The sequence below is a fragment of the Chrysochloris asiatica genome, unplaced genomic scaffold, assembly GCF_000296735.1.
Source record: "Chrysochloris asiatica unplaced genomic scaffold, ChrAsi1.0 scaffold00156, whole genome shotgun sequence".
NCBI classification, from domain to species: Eukaryota; Metazoa; Chordata; class Mammalia; order Afrosoricida; family Chrysochloridae; genus Chrysochloris; species Chrysochloris asiatica.
In genome coordinates, this window is record NW_006408674.1 from 3,905,598 (window position 1) to 3,927,382 (window position 21,785).

Below are 21,785 nucleotides of genomic sequence, written 5' to 3' on the forward strand. Positions count from 1 at the left end.
GCCAGTCCATTCATAAAGATCCCATAGGCCTGCTTCCTCAGGTTTCCTAGGATGTCAATCTTTACTGAAACAGCCTGCCACATCTTTTATTGGGCACAGAATGCCTGGCGGGTTCAAAACGCCCAGCGCTTAAGCACTGCGTAACTAGGGTTCCTTTGATAAGTAAAGGTACTGTATATTTTTACAGCATTTCGCATTTGTTGTTGCTGTTGGTAAGCGCCGTCGAATCATTTCTGACTCATATCGACCCTGTGTAAGGTTTCATTTAGAGTCTACTAAAAAAAAAAAAAAAAAAGTTTTGTTTTGTTTCAAACACCACTATCACCACCACCAACCCACGAGGAAGCACTTAATAAAATGAGGCACGATGGCTCGAGTTTTCCTCTTGCTTTTTTTGCAATTAAACTCAAGCAGTTATAAGCTTCCGTGACTGAGGTCATCCCCAAGGCCTGCACAGACCTAGCACTCTCATTGGTCAGCAATCCCAGACCTTGACCAATCGAAGAGCGGTTGGGTCGTCATGGCGACGGCAACGGTAACACAGCGGAGTCGCAGGGAGGGTCGCTGGTGGGAGAGCAGGACACTATGGCGCAGAACTTGTATGGTCCACGGGTCCGGATGGGAAACTGGAATGAGGACATCTACCTTGAGGAGGTACAGAGACACGGGGGCACGTGTTCCCAGCGCTCAGTCCCCGACAGCTGAGGGACTCACAAACTCTGTTCCCCTTCTGACACTGAGCATCCCAAATCCTCTCTTTCATTGGGAATACACATTGTTGTTGTTCTTAAGTGCCATCGAGTCGGTTCCGACTCTTAGCGACCCTGTATAGGGTTTCCACGGAGCGGGTTGTGAGTTTGAACCCCCAACCTTGCGGTTCAAACGACCTGGCGGTCCAGTGCTTATCCTACAGCGCCACACCAGGTTGCTATTGTTAAGTGCGGTCGGTCGAGTCTGTTCCTACTCATAGAGATCCTGTATAGGGTTTCTGAGGAATGGCTGAGCTTGAACCACCGACCTTGTGGGTCAAACTGACATTGCAGTCCAGCGCATTAACTTGCAGCGCCACACCGGGGACTCCAGGTAACATCCCTAAATCCCCACCCCTCGCTGTCCTGCAAACCCAGTTCTCAAAGTCTTTCTACTCTGAGCACCCTAACTCTCTGTTCCGTTGGCTTCCTTGGACTTGCGTTCCTTCCCACGCTGGACTCTTGCCTCTCCTTGACTACTGTTGTTGCGTGCCTGTCTAGTCCACGCTGCCCGTGAGTGTGAGTTGAGTTACAGAATAGAACGCCTTCATAGGATTTTCTTGTATGTAATCTTTTTTTAAAAAAACTTTTTATTATGGATTGAGTGAAGGTTTCAGAGCAATTCAGCTTTCCACTCACAATTCATACACACTTTAGTTCATGTCTTTGCTTGCAATCTGCACAATGTAACATCCCTCATCCTGTTTCTTCCCGGTGTGCCCCTTTTCCATTCGTCCTTCTTCCTAATCCTTTCTGTCTTCTGGACTCTGTCCTTGGTCAGATGATGCTTTTGTGATCTCTACTGTTGATTGCTCTGAGGAGTAGGTACTTGCCTTGTGTTAGTGTTCATCTGGGTGCTCTGGGATAAAACACAGGACTGCATGAAGGGTTTAAATCACAAGGCTGGCTTTCCAAATTCATCAGCTGCGCCTTGGAAATCCTGTACAGGGTGGCTATGCATCAGAAACCACTCGATGGCACTTAACAACAATGACAACATTGTTGGATTGAAAATTGAGCCCTGGGGGGAAGTTCAGTTCCAGTTCTGAAGGACCACAGTCTCAGGGATTGCACCAGTTTCTACTTGACCAGTAAGTTTGGTCTCTTTTTTATAATGATTTTGAGTTTTGTTCCACATTTTTCTCCTACTCTATCCAAGATCTTCTAATGTGATCCCTTTCAGAGTGGCCTGTAGATGTTGGCCCCCTCGATCTCCTCTGGTCTCAAAATCATAGAGTCTGAGGGTCCTGTGATCTGTTAGTCCTTTGGACTAACTGTTTCCATGAATGTTTGATTTTCTTCATTCTCCTTTGCTCCAGACAGGGAGAGACCAATAGATGGATCTTAGATGGGAGCTAACAGCCTTTTAAGACCCCAGTCACTACCCACCATAGATCTGTTTTGGAAGAAGTGCAGCCAGAGTGCTCCTTGGAGGCCAGGATGGCTAGGCTTCGTCTCTCCTACTTTGGACATATTGTCCGGAGGAAACAGTCGCTGGAGAAGGATGTCATGCTGGGTAGGGTGGAGGGTCAGAGAAAAAGAGGAAGACCCCCAACGAGATGGATCAGCCAGGTGGCATCATTGATGGACTCAAGTGTGGCAGCGGTAGTGAGGTTGGCCCAGGATCGAACATTGTTTCGTTCTGCTGTGCATGGGGTCGCTATGAGTCGGTTCCGACTCGATGGCACATGACAACAACACAACAACAACAACAACACTACCCACCAAAGTAGAGTGTAGAATACTTTCTTTGTGTGCTGTGTGGTGTCTTGGTTGTAATCTTAACAGAAGCCAGTTAAGAAGTCTGGATTGCCAGACTTTCCTTTTGCAGTGCTGTGATACCTTCAGAATAGCAGTCAAGTGCTAAACAAATCCAGGGAATCCTCCCTCCACCTAGTCTGTTGTTAAGTGCCATAGAGTCAGTTTCAACTCATAGTGACCCTGTAGAGCCTTTATGAGGAGCAGCTGGTTAGTTTGAACCACTGACCTTGAAGTTCATACCGACCTTGGGGTCCAGTGCTTTATCCTACAGTGCCACACAGAACTCCCCACCTGGTCTAGAGTACCTAGTCTACTGTTGTTGAGTGCCGTAGAATCGGTTCCAACTCTTAACGACCCTTTATAGGGTTTCCAGGGCTGTAAATCTTTATGGGAACAGAAAGGCTCATCATTCTCCCATAGAGTTAATGGTAGGTTCAAGCTACTGACTTTGAGCTCCACTGTTCGTCTTCTTCCTTGGAGTCTTATAGTTTCCGACACTGCTTGTGTTGTTAAGTGCCATCGAGTCAGTTCCACCTCATAGCGACCTTGTGTAGGGTTTCCAAGAAGCAGCTCTTGGATTTGAACTGCCAATCTGTCACTCAAAATCCATTACTGATCCTACAGTGCCATACCAAGAGTCCTCAGGGACTACAATCAGTTGCAAAAATTCTCTCAGTACAAACTTTCCCTGGCTCCATCTCCCTTCTGAGTGTCCCTTTTGCTGATATTGTACTCATTGCCTTGTCTAGACACAGCTCTCCCCAACACACACAGACACGCGTCAAGCCACACCCATGTTTCTGTCTGAGTGGGTGGACTTTCCAGGGGCAAGCTTCAAGCCACCAGGGGAAATGCTTCAGTGGGGACAGATGCTCCCCAGATCTGGCTCATGATGCCTCTGGCTGTAGCAGTTACAGATGCTTTTCTTTTCTTCTCTCATTTCTGCCTTTCTCATTTTCTCAAACGTTCGACAATGAGATAAAATATTAAAACAGTGCTTTTTTCTTTGTACCATCCACATTGTGCTCACACTTCTTATGTTCTCAGATGTTGCTTTTTGACCTCCAGGTACTTCTGACCTAAAGCCTGCAATTCATTGTCTGTATTATTCAGGATTGTTACTGACCCATCAGATGCCATTTATTTTCTTTTCAACCAGGAGCTCATGAAAAACTTCTTAGAGAAGAGAGACAAGGGAGAACTTCTCATACAGAGAAACAGGAGACTCAAAGGGCATCTTTTGAAGCAGGTACTTGAAAACCCAAGCATTGTTTTCAAAGCGCTGTAGTATTTAGTGTGAATATGTGTTCCATCGAGTGGATTCCGACTCATAGCAACCCTATACGGGGTTTCTGAGACAGTAACCCTTTACTGGCAGCAGACAGCCTCATCTTTCTCCTGTGGAGTGGCTGGTGGGTTTGAACTACTGACCTTGCGGTTAGCAACCTGATGCCTAATGCACAACACAACCAGGGCTCCTTGAACATATGTTAAATGAGGGAAAATTCTACAAATGGGCAATCATTTGGAAAACAACAGTTTTTTAAAAAATCTGAAAGCCACAAACATTTACAATTCCCCCGCAATTTTAGAAACATAAGAGGAGTTTGATATTACTTACGTTTGCCTGTATTTTTTCAAATAAAGACATAAATGAATTAATATGTAAATAATAAAATGCCACTTGTTGTTGTTAAGTGCCGTTGAGTCGATTCTGACTCATGACGACCCTGAATGGGGTTTCCAAGGAGCGACTGGTAAAGTTGAAAAGCTGACCTTGCAGTCTAGTGCATTAGCCCACAGTCCCACACCAGGATTCCAAATGCCACTTAGTTGGTGCTGAAAAATATTTGATGAATATTGAAAAATAAATTCATAATGAGTAATCTCATGCTTTACAAAACTGCACTTGACTTTATTTGAGATCATCAGGGGCCTTATTTAGCCTTGATAAGGGGCTCGGGGTGGTACTAATGGCTACTAACTGAAAGGTTGGAGGTTTGAATTTACCTAGAGGTCCCTCAGAAGAAAGGCCTGGTGATCCATTCCCAGACATTCAGGCATTGAAAACTCTATGGAGCACAGTTCTACTCTGATGCACATGGGTTGGAATCAACTTGATAACAACTGAACTACTGGTGGCTTTGGCAGCAGGTTAAAAAAAGGGCACCAAGGATTAGAGGAAATGCAAGTAAATCCCTTATGGAAGTGGATCCCAGCCTGAGAAGGAAAAGAAGCTACCCCAGGGAGAGGCCTTGTCACTGGCTGCTGAGAATTGCATAGGTTATTTGACAAAAATTCCTACTACAATTGCAGACACAGCTTTCTGTATCTCAAGATGGATACATTCACTATGGTGACAACGTGATGCTGGTGAATCCAGACCCTTCCGATCCAGAAGCCGATGTGTTTCTGGCTGGGGACCTGTGTGTATGTTTGACTCCGGATGAAATTAAAGCCCACCTGAGTGATGAATTGGAGGTACCCTGTGGTCTGAGCGCAGCCCAAACCAAGAACCCAGTTAGTCGAAACACTTTCATGATTTTGAGGTAGGGGCACCGTAATTTTTCAACTTGTTTTCATCATCAATATCAGCTCTGCCTTGTAGTTTAAGGATGTCCTGGGACTGGAGCAATGTTGATCCGAGGTGACAGTTACTTTCTGTGAATCTCATCTTGTTTACTTACACTGAGAATTATTCTTAAAGGGTCTTTACAATCCCCCTTTGTTAGACTGTATGATAATCGGCAAATTGTATTTAATTCTAAATGTTTAATTCATAGGTATTGGATCCAGGAGATTATATTCATATTTTGCCTAGTAGTAACATCGATGTGTTAATAACGTTTCAAGCTCGTTTGAGCACTTACACTGCTTTTAGTATCACCATGTTATGTTCACAGCAAAAAACGATCTAATTTAATGCAAGGGATGTGCTCTTCTGAAATTAATTGCCCAACTTAAAAACAAAAAGAACTCTCAGTAATTTTGAAAGGAGCAATTAAGTCCTGAGAGAACAAATAGATGTCAGATGTGTGCTCTCACTTTGTTAATCAGCATGTACGTTTATGATGTGGCGGTGGTGTGCCGGTAGTGTGCCGTGGAGTCAGGTCTGACTCATAGTGACCCTGCATAGGCTCTCCAAGGCTGTAAATCTTCACAGGAGCAGAATGCCTTATCTTTCTCCTGCGGAACCACTGGTAGTTTCGAACTGCTGACCCTGAGGATAGCAGCCATAGTGGTGTTCATATTATGATACATATGGAGCCAGTCCTTTAAGTCTTGAGAGGAGCCCTGATGATCTAGTGGGTTAAGTGCTGGGCTGTTCAAGTACAAAGTTGTCAGTGGAAACCCACCAGCCACTCAGTGGGAGAGAGATGTAGCTGCTGGCTGCTGTTGAGACTTTTAGGCTTGGAAACCCTAGGGAGCAGTATTATTCTGCGCTATGAATTCCTCCAGACTCCCTGCCACGGAGTCAGTTCTGACTCACAGCGACACCGTCTAGGGTTTCCCAGGCTGTGCCTCTTTAAGGAGCAGAAAGCTTCATCTTTTTTCCAAGGAGCAGCTGGTGTGTTTGAACTGCTGACCTCAGGTTACTAGTCTAGTGCTTATCCTACAGCATCACCGCGGCTCTGTAGTCTGCCCTTTGTTGCTGTTGTTCAGTGCTGCTGAGTTGATTCCAACTCATAGCAATCCTGTATAAGATTTCTAAGTAGTGGCTGGTGGGTTTGAACCATCAACCTTGCAGTTCAGCCTGGTGCTTATCTTTGAGCGCCACAGTTGCTAAGTTGGAATGGACTCAACAGCAGTAGGTTTGGTTTTGGTTTTTGGTTTGAATCTTGAAGTAGTTTCTTTTGAATGTAGATAATTTATGGCCAGACAAATGAAAGTTGCTCACAGCTTCCACTACCTGGATAATGAGAAGAGAAGGTTGTATTTTTTAAGTGTCTATAGACGCAGTACTTTGGTTTTCTTTGCTGTTGCCGTTGTTGGGCTGAGGAGTGAATTTTGACTTACAGTGACCCAATATTACAGGTTGGAATCCTGGTGTGGCGCGGTGGGATAAGCACTAGACTTCAAGGCCTGTTTGAACTGCAAGGTTGGTGGTTCAAATTCACCAGCTGCTCCTCAGAACCCATATATGAGGTCGCTGTGAGTCAGAACCGACTGAACGCCACTAATGCACATATCAATAACAGCATGACAGATTGGAACTGCCCAATAGGGTTTGAACTAAAAGGTTGGTGGTTCAAGCTCACCAGCTGCTCCTTGGAAACCCTGTAAAGGGTCACTATAGGTCGGAACCGACTGGAGGGCACTTCACAACAACAACAACAACAATCCAATCTCAACAGGGGTGGTCCTCTAGATCTTTTTTCCTGCTGGTAGGTTTGAACTGCTGACCGTTTGTTTAATAGCCAAGCATTTAAGCATTGCGCCCCCAGACTTCCTTTGGTTTTCTCTAAAGATGTCAGATGCGTTAGACCAGAATTCCTTTGTGTTGGGAAGTGCTCAGTCCATGTTGACCAAAGGCTGACCAGTGGGGATATTCTGTGCTCTGGCTATGGTGGGAGGCAGGGAGCAGGATGCTCGGTGGATTTTAAGGCCACAACAAAAATGCTTTTCCTTATTTAACTCCATTATGGTCCGTGAATATGACCATGAAAGTGATTAAACACAAAACTGCAAATACAAAAAGTAGAGATATATGATAATTCTAATACTAAGCTTATATTATGTTTATTCTCCATTAACAGTTTAGACAGAAATGCCATCGGTCAAGTCCTTAGATACGGGGAGGACTTTTGCCTTGGCATAATGGGAGGATCTGAAGACAAAATGGTGAGTCTTAACTTTGCCTGTCTACCTTGGACCAGTCAACTCTGTTTCCTTGTGGGCTGACGCTGGTCCACTGAAGTGAACAGAGGCGGGGGCTCTGCCTGTCTGTACTATGGCTTTGGCCTGCTTTTTACCAAGAGCTTCGCACCTATCCTTCCCTTCTAACTTTGCAAATGATCAAAAATGCACCTTCAAACAGTGAAAGAGTAATGGAGAGAAATCTTTCTGCACTGCAGGAGGCAAAAAGTATCTTATCTCCACCCGTAAATTAAATGATTGCCTTAATTGATACACTCCTTACAGTTGGCGTATGTTACAAGTGCCAGCAAGATATGTGTGGTTTGACTTTATTATTCCCCCTTTTCTTTTTTTAAACTTTTGGGTTTCAAACATCTGTCAAACATGAGAGATGGGACAACATGAGATGCGGAAACTTACTTACATCAGGGAACATGAGTCTATATGCTTTACCTTTTCCTTGAAGATGAAGATTCGCCATTGAAAAGAGAAATTTGGGTTTGGATTTTAGCTGGGATTCTTACTGTGGGATAAGGCTGTGCATGAGTTGTTTAACCTTTTCATGACTGCTTTACTAATGGGGAACCACCCCACCCAAGTCACACAGCTAGTAAGCGACAGAGCTGGTTCTGTGTAACATTTTTCTGTGAATGTGGAAGACTCTCATTGTACCACCTCTAAGAAAAAGCACAGAGTCCTGGTGTGGTGCTGCAGGTTAATGTGCTGGACCGCAAGGTCGGTTTGAACTGTAAGGTGGGTGGTTCAAACCCACCAATCACTCCTTGGAAACCCTATATAGGGTTGCTGTGGATCAGAACCGACTTGATGGCACTTAACAACAAGAAGAAAAAGCATAGGAGTCCTGGTGTGGTACTGTAGGTAAGCACTGGACCACAAGGTCAGTTTGAACTGTAATATCAGTGGTTCAAACTCACAAGTCATTCCTTGGAAATGCTATACAGGGTCTCTGTGAGTCGGAACTGACTTGACAGCACTTCAAGAAATAAGAAAAAGTGTATCTAAAAAAGTCTGAGACAGTATATACTTAGGGACTCTCTTTACTGCCTTGTAAATATGCCATGGTTTTTTTGTTTGGTTGTTTTTTTGAGGTTACTGAGGCACATAAGGTTTCTATTTTTAATTTCCACCTACCAAGATGGGGCAACCAAAATTAAACACCCCTGATTGCATTATTTCATGGTTAATCTTTTAGATTATGGTTTACTTTGTCCACTCTATGGCATTTATATTGCTTTCCTTATTTCTGAACTGCTTACTACTCTTTAAATGTTTTAATATACCCAGCTTCCTGGTATATATACACATATATATCAGTATATATATATATATATATAAATGCTTTATTATTTATATATCTATATACATATATATAATATATTTTATTGTTGTGATGTGCCATCGAGTCAGTTCTGACCCATAGCGACCCTGTATAGGGTTTCCAAGGAGCAGTTGGTGAGCTTGAACTTCTGACCTTGCAGTTCAAATGGCTTTGCAGTCTGGTGCATTAACCTACAGTGCCACACCATATACATATATAGAGACCAAAATACTTTAGCTTATATGTATATAATACATATATAAACTAAATTATTTTAGAAAGCTGGGCATATTAAAACATTTAATATATATATAGCTCTGGTAGCTAATGGTTAGGAGTTGGGCTGATAACCTCAAGTTCAGCAGTTAGAAACTACCAGCTGTTTCATGGGAGAAAGATGAGGCTTTCTGCTCCCATAAAGACTTACAGCCTCAGAAACCCTATATAAGATTGCTATGAATGGGAACTGACTCCATGGCACATTATACATATAAAAATTGAAGTATTAAAAAAAACAAAAAACCCCACAAAACCTAAATTATTTTTTGGTTGTTTGTTGTTAAGTGCTGTCGAGTTGATTCTGACCCATAGCAACCCTGTATAGGGTTTTCGAGGCTGTAAATCTTTACGGGAGCAGAACGCCTTTTCTTTCTCCCACAGAACTGTTGGCCTTAAGGTTCGCAGCCTGATTCGTAACCACTACGCTACCAGAGCTCCTTTTTTTTAAAAAAAAATACTTCCTAAAGTATTTTAGGAAGCTGGTATATTAAAACATTTAAAAATTACTCAACAATTCAAAAAAAAATACACACACACACACACACACACACATCTATTTATCTATCTCTAATCAAAGAAGATGTTTTCAGAGGAGTAAACTTCAGAACATTTCAAGTTAGATGTTTTTTGAGAAGAACAGACTCTGAATGAAGTCAAGTATTTGCTATTGGAACTCTCTGGTTCCGTTCATCTTGTTAAACATGAAGTATGTCAAGATGATTTGTTGGAGGTTTGTGGGAAAATGCAGTTACATAAATCTGCTTCTTTATGAAGTCATTACAAACCCGACAGGCTGAACCGAAATGAGTGAAGCTTCAGTGCAGTTGGGCTCGGGGAAAGAGAATGCAAGTAAGTAAACATTAAAACTAAAATTTAAAAAGTGGTAAACAAAATACTGATTATTTTTGCTGTCACTGCATATTAGTTGAAATAGAAGTGTCTTTAAAAATCCGAGCACTTAAATGTTGACAAGACTATGTTGACTTGCAGTTTGAAAGGAAGGAGCTCTGGTAGCATAGTGGTTACGAATCGGGCTACGAACTGCAAGTTCAGCAGTTCGAAACTACCAGCTGTTCCACAGGAGAAAAATGAGGCTTTCTGCTCCAATAAAGATTTATAGCCTCGGAAACCCTGTACAGGGTTGCTATGAGTCAGAACCGACTCCATGGCACATAACAACAACAACCACCTCTAAATATAACTAGGACTTCCAGTGTGGCGCTATAAGATAATCACTGGACTGCTAACTGCAAAGTCAGGGGTTCAAATCCACCAGTTGCTCTTCGGAAACCCTATACAGGGTCACTATGAATCTGAAATGACTTGATGGCACTTCACGACAAGAAGAAAAAGCAATGCTGCCAATTAAACTGCAACTCACCATCGATAGTAAGTTAAAGCTTGGTTTTTCCTTAATTCCTAATTTTGGGAAAACCCCAAGTTATATCAACATGGGAGTGACTGACACCCACTGTACCACCCAGAAATTTGCGCTGCTGACATTTTGTCCAGTTTTGTTTTGATGTGTATTCTCAGTTTGAACTTAGATCTGAGCATGATGAATAATATACTGTCTTGAATTGTAAATATTTTTCTCTTTTAACATCTCATATATGTAAATCGTAAATTTTTAGAAAACTTAAATGTGACCATGACAATTATGCTAGTGGATTGTTACTTTTTCTCTTTGACACACATGTCTGTCTGAAAGCTTTCTTGTGCTAGCATTTCGTGACTGTATGGTATATAATTCTATGGCTCATTCACTGAGCCTTTAGTCTACTGTTGGATAGTTGTATTTGGTTCAGCATTCCTCTATTATCTATAAAACTTTACTCCATTCACATTATCATGGTCAACTCTACTTGGAAGGAACAGCTCTTTTCCAGTTGTATTTTGATTGTCTTCCAAGCGGAGGAGCTCATCTTCTAGTGCTCTATCTGACAATGTTCTGGTGTTACTCTGCATGTTTTCATCGTCTGGCACGGTATTTGCCAATCTTCTGCTGCTTTCATAAGTTTTTCAATGGCTAAACATTCAGAGAAAGATGAGGCTTTCTGCTCCCATAAAGATTTACAGCCTCAGAAACCCTGTACAGGGTCGCTATGAGTCGGAACCGACTCCACAGCCCATAACAACAACAACAAACACAGAAATAGTCCGCCTCTCCTTCTACCCAATCTGTTTTAGTCTGTAAGCACCGTTGAAACCTGTCCATCATGGGTGATCCTGCTAATATTTCAAACACTGGTGTCATAGCTTACAGACTTGTCGGAACATGTAAGTCACTACAGTAGGATAAACTGACAAAGTGGTGGGAAATTGCTGGGGTAGAGGTGGTGGAAATTCATTATTAGGTGAATTGTCTAGATGTCTCATTGAAACCATGACCCTAAATCTCCAAAATAAGGAACCAAATACCATGAGCCCTTGTAACACTATGGATTAGGCATTGGACTGCTAACTGCTAGGTGGGTTGTTTGAACCCCCTAGTAACAGACAAAGCTCCCTGCTTCCATGAAGATTTACAGTCTTAGAAACTCAGTAAAGAGTAATCATAAGTTGGAATAAACTCCATGGCAATGGTTTCTGTTTTCATAGTTTTTTAATTATTATGACTGTGTAATTTATGTTGAGTGCGGATAGGCCTAGTTCCTTCTTATTACTCTTCTTTTTCTGAATTATGTGAAGAATTTAATCTTTTAGATAAACACAAGTCCCTCTGTGCCTTTCCAAAAAAAAAAAAAAAATTCCTTGGAATTTTGACTCAATTGGAATATTAAATAAATTCAGGTCCTTAGTAACTTTATAGAATTTCTTCTTTTGAGATGTCTGTCCATTTACTCAATTATTATTTTATAACTCTCAGTAAAATGTTTTGAAAACTTTGTCTTCTCATGGATTTGACATCAGTATTTTAAAGATTATTCCTTGGTAGCATGTATTTATATTTATAGTGCGATTCATTTGATAGTCTTAACAAATATATAAGAAAGCTATTGATTCTTTTTTTTAAATTTTGGCTGAGTTTTTAAAAAAATTTATTGTGAAATTGAGTGGTAGTTTACATGGGAGAACAACAGCTTTACACTCATCCTGTCGTATTTTGTTTCATTGCAATGATTACAAACCCCTCCATGCATCATCATTCTACAGTATTTGCTTCTATTTCCTGTTTTTGTTGTTGTTGGATATACACCAAAACACTCAGGAATATATATAATCATTCGAAAGACCAAAGGACATACCCTGCAAGCCTGACCCCCGTCACCAGCACACAGCCCCTCGCCCTCCATGAGTCCAGAGTCCCAGCTGCTCCGTTTCTCCATGTCATCGTCTCTGCCTCCATCTCTGGAATCACTGCTTCTCTGGATAGGGTCCTGCACTTGTCCCTTTATGGTGCCTGAGTCCTCTGCTCCTGGACTGCAAGATCAACCACTCCCCTCTTTTTGTTACAAATCATCTACCTTTACATTTGAAAGCTATTGATTGTTACATTCACGTTTAATGGAACCATTTACTCCTACTAATTCTAATACCTTCCAGTGGATGCACTTGGGACTTTTAGATAGTCATTCATCTCCAAATGACAGTTTTCCTCCTCTTAAATTCTCATACCTGTTATTTCAGGTTTTTGTTGTTGTTGTTTGTTTATTTTTATCTTTAGATTAGTAAGTACTTATAGGGCATTCATAAAAATTCTGGTGATAATGGCCTTTTAGACTTTTTTCTGCCCTCATTACTGTTACTACACCAACATACATGTTTTGTGGTTTGAAGCAACTATTCTTTAGTCTTGCTTTTCTTGTTGCTTCAAACAGCATCAATATTCTTCCCACCATTCAGGCCCCAGACCCTAGTGCAATCCTATACCTGTCTCTTTTACTGCTTAGAAAACCTGTTCTGACACCCAGCAACCCTGTGACCTGCCTGTTAGTCACGCATCCCATGCACCTGTCTTTCCATTCCCAAACCCAGTACCTTGGTTCATGCCCCAGCTGCTTGTCCCCTCTGCTCTACCCTGACTTCAGATCATACCAGATGGTTTTGCCAGACCCACCTATAAACTCTCAGGTGTGCTTCCATCCCATTCCCACTGAAAAGTCATCCCACGGCTCTCTGGAGTAAGTCTGGACTCTTTATTTTGAAATGTAAGGTCTCAGAAGACAGGCTGGTGACTTGCTTCTGAAAGTTCACAGCCTTGAAACCCCTAGGAGCTGTTCTACTCTGCACATATGAGTCACAACAGCCTTCATGGCCACCATCAATGCCACCATAACATTGTCCCATCAGCCCTGTCCACGCATGTCCCCTCTGGCTCCCTGTCTTCCATCTCCACAGCTCATTGCGACCCTACTGGACAGCCCTTACCTTACAGACGACCTTCCACTTCTGGACCACACTCCATCTCCCCTCCTGCCGGCTGGAGAGCTTCCTGGAAATAGCCACTCCATAGTGCCTCCACAGCCCAGGCTGAGTGAAATCCTGTTAAAATATGCAGGAAGTACCTCCAGGGTCAGGGCGAAGGGGAGTCCGCTAACAAGAAACTGGCATTTCTGACTTTTCAGCAGGAAAGGATGATTTTTGGCAAGGTGACAAGCAGCCGGAAAATCTGACAAAAATGCCAAGTGTAGATGTTGATTCCACAGGGTTTGGGAGCACCTTGGAGGCTTGCAAGCAAATGTCATCTGGAGTGATGTTTGGCTTTAAGACAGCTTCATTTCCTAGAATGCGTTTTATGCACCATTTAAAATAATATACTGACCTAGGCTCTATACCCTGAATTAGAGGAGGAGGGGAACAGAGGGAGATCGGGGGCGGGGGGTGGGCGGGGGGCGGAGGGGGTACGGCGAGGACTTCTGGAAAGGGATGAAAGCTGAGTTTGGTATTTGAGAGAGAAGGAAAGTAGCAGAGAAGGAGTTGAAGGGGAAGGTCGGGGAGACTGCCTCCGCATTACAAAATAGCATTTCTAAAGCAGAGGGAAAGGAGCCCTGGTAGCATAGTGGTTACGAATCAGGCTGCTAACCTCAAGATTGGCAGTTTGAAACTACCAGTTATTCCATGGGAGAAAGATGAGACTTTCTGCTCCCGTAAAGATTTGCAGCCTCAGAAACCCTGTGTAGGGTCACTATGAGTCGGAACCTACTCCACAGTACTTAACAAGGTAGAGGGAAAATGAATCCTCGCATATAGTTTGTAGGAACTGGGCAGTTTAAAATACATTTCCCATCCAGTCTAATGGATTTTTTGTTATTGTTTTTCATTTTTATTTTTAAACAGGTTTTCATGTTGTTGTAACTCACTGCATCTACTTGCTGTCCTTTTCAGTTATATTTAGCGAGTGACCACCGAACCCTGCTGAAATCAGCTAAGAAGTCTTGGCTTCAGGAAGTATACCTGGTGGAGGAGTTCTCCTATCTGAACTGCTGGCAGGCTGCCTATCTTGACCCTCAACTGCGCCTGGAATACGAAGGCATGCCCGTCCCGGTGAGCAGGGCACAGGGAAGGTGTGGGAGCCAGCGTTGCCAAGTGGATGGAATTACTCCTGCCCAGAGAGCAGAGGTGTATCATAGTATGAACATTCTCTCTTTAGCTTGTAACTCAAGCTGGGAAGACACCTGTATCAGTGTTTCTCAGCTCAGATCTCACGTTATAATCATGGAGCTTCAGAGTCACCTTCTTGGACCCAACGTGTGTCAGAGTAGAACTGTGTTCCATAAGGTAACAATGATGGGTTTTTCTGAAGTAAGTCACCAGGTCTTTCTCCTGAGGTATCTCTGGGAAGACTTAGATCTCCAGCCTTTCCGTTCACAGTCACGTGAACTGACTGCACCACCCAAGTCCTGCACTAATCTCTGAAGAGACTGGGAGACCTTAGGGCAGCAGAGGAGACAGCAGGGCAGCACAACTTTCCTCCTAACTCATGGTCATTGTCTCAGGAGCCTGGACCCTGTGAGACTGGATCCTGAGGCCCCACGGCCAGATGGTAGACATGAGCAAGCATCATTGTTTCAGGATGCAGAGGCTTTGCTGCTTGCTCCTGATCCATCCAGCTTGATGGAGAACGAAGAGCGGTTAGGAGTCACTGGGAGACTGATGTTGACAGCCGTGCTGAACCTAAAGGCTGGTTTGCTGAGACAATCATTCATGACCTTTGCCCATTCTCCAGGAAGTTCTTCACTGACACGTAGGGTTACTGTGACCTAGAATCTACTCAGTGGCCCAACAATGCCTAATGCAGGCCTCTCTGGACCTGTCAGACTTGGTATGCTTCCCTCTGGGCTCTGCCAGGGGAACCTGAAGCCCATAAGGTTTTTCTCCCAGCATGGAGGCCATACCTGGTCACAAAAAAAATGTGCACAACTTTCTTCTCTCCAATTATTCTTGGAATTGCCTCTCAGTTTCATGGCTTATACTGCTAGGGGTTCTATTTCCTTACCGGTAACAATCCTACCTGCTATGTGAGATTTTAGGGTTTCTGGGCTATGCCAATGGTTGATACTCTGGGCTGTTAACTGAAAGGAGCCCAAGAAACCCTATGGGGTAGTTCTACTCTGTCATATAGGGCCACTATGAGTTCGAATGGACTCAATAGCTCCCTATGACAACAACAAAGACCTCTCAGAACTAACTTGCGCATGTCTATCCCCTCCAAGAACACACCAATACTGAAAGACTTGAGATTTGAGTCCACCCAGAGGCATCTTGGATGAAAGGCCTGGAGATGTCCATCTGAAACCTCGGCCATTGAAAACCCAATGGAGCACACTTCTACCCTGAAATTTATGGGGTTTCCATGAGTCGAAGTTGACTTGATGGCAACCGGTAACTGATGAGAATCAAGTTTTGTGACAATTAAATAGTCAGAGTTCTGGTGTGGTGCTGTAGGTTCAGTACTGGACCACAACAAGGTCGGCTGTTCAAAGCCACCAGCCACTCCTCGAAACCCTATCCAGGGTTCCTGTGAATTGGAACTGACTCGGCTGGCACTTAACAACAACAACATCTTTATAGTGCTTGTTAGCAAAGGGCTTGCCTCACCAGGAAGCACTTCTGTTTTTCTAGTTGTTAAATCCCTTTGAATTGCTTCTGACCCACAGTGACCCTATGTAGGGTTTCCAGAGAGCAGCTAGTGAGCTGAAACTAGCCATCTTGCAGTTCAATCCAACTTGGCGCGCATTAATGCACAGTTCCACCTCAGGACTCCCCAAAGTGCTCCTAGGTGTTCAGTATTGTTGTAGTTTATTATTCTTATTATTGACAGAGCAGTGACCTAGGTACCAGGGCCTCGAGTCGGCATTGCTAACTCACCTTACAGTCTGGAGCAGATCTCTGCAAAATGCAAAACCTAAGAAGGAGCCTTGGTGGTTTGGCAGTTCAAACCCACTGGCAACCCCACAGGAAAACACATGGTGATCTGCCCTCATAACAATTACAGCCTAGGAAACCATACAGGGCAGTTCTACCCTGTCACGTAGGGTCACCCGACAACAACAACAACAACAACATTGAAGATCTATCAGAGGTAATTTACACCTGTCAATGTCTTCCAAAAGAGGTGGCAAAGAACACAGCTGTCCTGAACAAGTTGGCCTTATTGTTGCATTGAGGGAAAGAGGGCACACCAGGGGGAACCCTGACACCCCCGTGGTAGGAGGGTGTTGTTGTGAAGTGTATAGGGTTTCCAAGGAGCAGTTTAACTGGTGAGTTTGAACTGGCGACCTTGTGGTTTAAGCCAGCGTTGGGTCCAGTGCTGATCCTACAACACCACACCAGGATTATAAGGGTGTTGTTGTTGTTGTTAAGTACCGTCGAGTCGATTCTGACCCAGAGCAACCCTGTATAGGGCTTCCGAGGAACAGCTGGTGAGCTTGAACCACTGACCTTGTAGTTCAAACTGACTTTGCAGTCCACAGAGTCCACAGTCCACAGCGCCACACCAGGACTCCAAGAGGGTGTTAGGATGTACTTAGTCCTGTTTCCCCTGCTATCTGAAAGTAGAGCGAGCCTGTGAAACCTTTCATAAGTGAAGAAACTATTCATTTATATGGGAGAAATTTTGTTAGCATTCCTAGACCCCCAAAAGAACCCATCAAATCATACCAAATAGCACATACAACCTACAATGGCACTAACATGTAGCCTTCACATTCAGTTCAGAGCTATAACGGCTTGATGCTGAGGTCCCCGCCCAGTGTTGTTGCCAGGGAGGCTGTTGATGATGCTGCTCTCACTGCTGTAAAACAAGTGGGGCACTTGCCTAGGATTTGGCTTCGGTTGGGTGATTTGGGGAAGGCATCCAGGAAACATTTGGGACTGGGAGCAATTCTGTGATTGTTGCTGTTGTTCGTTGTCCTTGAGTTGATTTGATTCACAACAACCATACGATACGTATGCAGAACGGAAGTGTTCCGTAGGGTTTTCAAGGCTGAGACCTTTCGGGAGAAGACCTTTCACCAGGTCTTTCTTCTGAGGTACTTGTTGTTGTTAAGTGCCGTCGAGTTGACTCTGACCCATAGCAACCCTGTGTAGTGTTTCCAAAGAGCAGCTGGTGAGCTTGAACCTCCGACCTTGCAGTTGAAATGACTTTACAGTCTGGTGCCTTAACCCACAGCGCCACACCAGGATTCCTAGAGGCATCTCTAGGTGGATTCAAACAGCCAAACTTTCAGCTGGTAGTTAATAGCTTAAACCATCTGAGCCACCCAACGCCTCCTAATTCAATTACTAGGTATCCCAATAAAGCTTCTCTGTGGGAAGGCAGACTAGAGGGGCTGACGCTGTAGTCTGTAGCGAAACGGCAGCCATTCGTATTAGCCAGGAGTGAGTGGTGGGTGATATTCTGTCTCTTGGACTAGGTTCCCAGTTTGTATTTGTTCACATATGATCATTGAATGTTCTGCTTCTGTCTTGACCCACGCTGGCCACAGAGTGGCCTTGTCTGATGTGGACTGTGAAATGGATTATATTTACCAGGAGAAGGCCAAGCCCTGCTGTGAGGGACTGACCAGCTCCTGAATGTTGAGCCGACTCTTCTTCTCACACAGCTTTTAGCTTACATGAGCCAGGATTTGGAGATGATATTTATTTATTTACTGTTCTGCTCATCAGCTTAATATGTGCTCATTTGTGAAGACTCATGAGAGCAAGATAAATCATTTGAAAGTTGCTGGTAGTTAGTTCCGCCTTTTGAAGATATCCGCTGTTTATCAGTTTCATCTTTTTCTATGTTGTTGTTGTTGTTAAGTGCCATCGAGTCGGGTCCAACCCATAGCGACCCTGTACAGGGTTTCCGAGGGTGTAAATCTTTACGGGAGTAGAAAGCCTCATCTTTCTCCCGCGGAGCAGCTGGTAGTTTCGAACCGCTGACCTTAAGGTTCACAGCCCGATTCGTAACCACTACGCTACCAGAGCTCCTTGTTTTTCTATGTATAGACATTTAAATCAAAAAACAGAAGAGGCGCATCATGAGTGTACTTTTTTTTCTCAATAACATTACTCACAGACCATACATCATCTTCCCCAATTTGACTTTGAATGGGTTGTATAATTTTCTATCATGTGGTTATTGATCGAAATGTACTTAATCAATCCATTATGATTTGGCTTCTAGGATATTCTCATTAAAAAAAGCAACAACAACATGAAATTTACATGAATATATAATGTTTTCCAACATTTTTGCTTTTAGGAAATTGGAGGCCTTAATTTGGAATGCAAATAACGTATTTTCTTTATCTGTCAAGGCAAATGCAAAAATCCTCATTAATCACTGTCACACAAATCAGGGACTGGTGGTCCACCGGCATCTTTTCATAAGGTATTGTGTTGCGGGATACTGTTGGGTGTGTCTGGTTGGGGGCTGGGATAAACACCACGGGGCTTCAAAAATTTCGTGGACAAGTGAAACTCGTGAAGCTCTCTCACTAAGCAGAGAAGCTCAATTTTCAGAGTGCGCCACGGAAAACTGTTCTTTGATGATAAAATATAGTCCTCAAAAACTTTTTTTTCCTAGCACAAAGAATTTTGATGGTGTGAAAAGTTGTACACCCTTTTAGTTACAAGCTCTTGCCCTACAAGAGAATTTTAGCAATCATAGCATTGTAGCCTTGGTCCTGGTGTGGTACTGCAGGATAATGCACTGGACTGCAAAGTCGGCAGTTCAAACACAGCACCTTGGGAAACCCTAGACAGAGTTGCTATGATTTAGAACTAACTCAATGGTGCTTAACTCTAACTTTAACCTGAGTGACAGTGTTCTAGGCTGCTCACAGAAACATTGAAGGTTAGAGTCCACCCAGAGACATTTCAGGAGCAAGCCCTATCTGTATACTTCTGAAAAAGCCAGGCACTGAACACCCAACGAGGTGCAGTTCTCCTCTGGCACACATGGGGTCGCCATGGGTCCGAATCAACTCAACAGCTTCCTTGTTTTTTCTTTTCTTTTTTTGGTTTACTCAGTCTTTGTCCAACAGAGTGAAATATACTCTACAATGTGTAATATTTTATAGATCCTGAAGGACTTTATATGACCGGGCTTCAAAAGTTCCTTTTCATTTCATTTTTCCACGAACTTTCTGAAGCCCCCTCATAGAGCAGTTTACTTCATTAGGGCCATTGCAGATTAAATTAGTTGTTTTGTTTGTTTGTTTTTAAATCAAATTTCCAACCAGTATGAATTCTTTCTCACCCCAGTACCTATTTTGGTAAGGAGGTTGAGGTTGCTGCTCATACACATCTGGATTTGCACAAAGCTGAAAAACCAAAGAATCACTGGATGCTGGTCACTGGGAATCCCAGGAAGGACACGTCCACCATGTTGGACCTGCCCAAACCCCGGGCGGAGAACACTGGCGCCATGGAGCAAGCCATGGGCCTTAACACGGAGAGACACAGCTAACCTCTGCTCCTGAGACTTGCTGACCTCAAATGTTGTCTTAAATGAATGATCTTGGCCATGCCTCACGATCTTACTAAGCACAGACTTCTTTGAACATTACATTAAAATAAGCGTATAGTAACATTACTGAGTTGGTTTTGGGTTGGTAGGCTACAAAGGCTATTGGCTCTGGGGAATGCTTAGACTTAGCGTTTGAAGGTGGTAGATGACGCTTTGTCGGGACCAAATTCTGAAAAGCAGTTTCTTCTACTTAGATTCTACATAGGAGCCGAGTGTACAAGAACCATTTATTTATTTTTACAGCTGTGCCTACGAACTAAAGCTATCAGAGTCCTGATGAATTTCGGTACCACTTTTCTCCATTTGACTTTATATAATGTATTCAAGAAAATCAATAATGAACTTTGGCCTTATCTCTAGAGTTAATTTTTTTTTTTTTTTTCCTTTTTGTAAACATTCTGTTTTTTGTTTCTTCCTTCATCTTAGGTGATTAGAACCTCTGTGACTTGTAAATACATGTATATTTTAAATATTTTATTGCTGCCATTTTTGAGACTGTACAGTTTCTGCGCATACAATTCACCCTCCTTTCCCAACTTGTTCCTGGCTGTTAACACAAACTCACTGCTCGAAATTTCCTATCTCATCTTTCGAGTTGCTGCTGTCCATTTGATCCTATCTTAAGGAGCTCTGGCGGTGTAGTGGTTATGAATCAGGCTGCTAATCTCACTGTCAGCAGTTCGAAACTACCAGCTGTTCCGAGAGAAACATGAGGCTTTCTGCTCCCATAAAGATTTACAGCCTCGGAAACCCTGTACAGGGTCGCTGTGAGTCTGAACCGACTCCATGGCACATAACAACAACAACAGTGTAATAGCTGGTGCTGTAAGATAATACATTAGAATGCAAAGTCCAATTGAACCGCAAGGTTGGTGGTTCAAATTCACCAGCCACTCCTTGGAAATCCTATATAGGGTCACTATGAGTTGGAATTGACTCGATGCCACTTAACAACAACAACAGATAGATCTTAAAACGCTCAAAGCAGACATTCTTTACTAGTTAAGCTAACCTACTGACGAGGAACTTCTTGTTAATAGGATTTTTCAAGTGCACACCCTGTATCTCCATTTTATCTTTGAAACTAGCATGTTAGTTTTGGCACCCTTGTGGGTAGAAAATTCCACATAAAATAAGTCTAAGATACATTCACTCAAAATTTCCTAGCAGGATGTGGGGCTTTCAAAAAAAGGAAAATAATTGCCTTACTTTTAAGAACAAAAGTTTAGAATCACTTGTTATTTGATAATAATTCAATATAAATTTACTTTTTGTGGACATTTGGTATTTGTTGTTGTTAGGTGCCATTGAGTTGGTACCGACTCATGCAACCCTATATACAACAGAACGAAACACTGCCCAGTTCTGGGCCAACCTCACAATTGTTGCCACGCTTGAGCCCATTGATACTGCCACTTGCCAATCCACCTTGCTGGGGTTTTTCGTTGGCCTCCACCTTAGCAAACATGATATCTTTCTCCAGTGACTTGTCCCTCTTGACAACATGTCTCAAATACGAGAGACGAAGTTTGGCCTTCCTGGCCTCCAAGGAGCACTCTGGCTGCACTTTTTCCAACACACATCTGTTGGTTCTTTTGGCAGCACTTTCAATATGGGGAACGTCAAAAGAATACCTGAATCCAATTCCTAAGGAGAGTCTGACCATGGTGTAAGGAAGACAATTGGATACTATGTGAAGAGTTATTACAAGTGTAAGAGGACACTACAAACTGTTGAGTCACTTCAGCTCCATAATGACTGAACAGAGTGAAACATCGCCCAGTCCTGTGACATCTTCACAATCGTTAGGTTAGAACTCATTGCTACCGCCACTGAATCA

General features: G+C 43.1%; 1 protein-coding gene across 1 annotated transcript; it reads left to right on the forward strand.

The window, feature by feature from the left end:
• The first annotated feature begins 555 nt into the window (after nt 1-555).
• LOC102836120 (chromosome unknown open reading frame, human C15orf26) lies at nt 556-19,885 on the forward strand. Its single transcript, XM_006870944.1, has 7 exons — nt 556-654; nt 3,670-3,759; nt 4,827-5,059; nt 7,268-7,352; nt 14,314-14,472; nt 18,732-18,805; nt 19,681-19,885. Exons 1-7 carry the CDS (start codon nt 586-588, stop codon nt 19,883-19,885), a joined length of 915 nt encoding a protein of 304 aa, XP_006871006.1. The 5' UTR covers nt 556-585.
• Nucleotides 19,886-21,785: the final 1,900 nt, after the last annotated feature.

What these genes read in the sequence shown, in the direction of transcription:
- LOC102836120 (XM_006870944.1), top strand. Translation starts at nt 586, where the DNA reads ATGGCGCAGAACTTGTATGGTCCACGGGTCCGGATGGGAAACTGGAAT. An exon ending in AGGACATCTACCTTGAGGAG is followed by an intron (nt 655 to 3,669) that starts GTACAGAGACAC and finishes CTTTTCAACCAG; the next exon opens with GAGCTCATGAAAAACTTCTT. An exon ending in AAGGGCATCTTTTGAAGCAG is followed by an intron (nt 3,760 to 4,826) that starts GTACTTGAAAAC and finishes CTACAATTGCAG; the next exon opens with ACACAGCTTTCTGTATCTCA.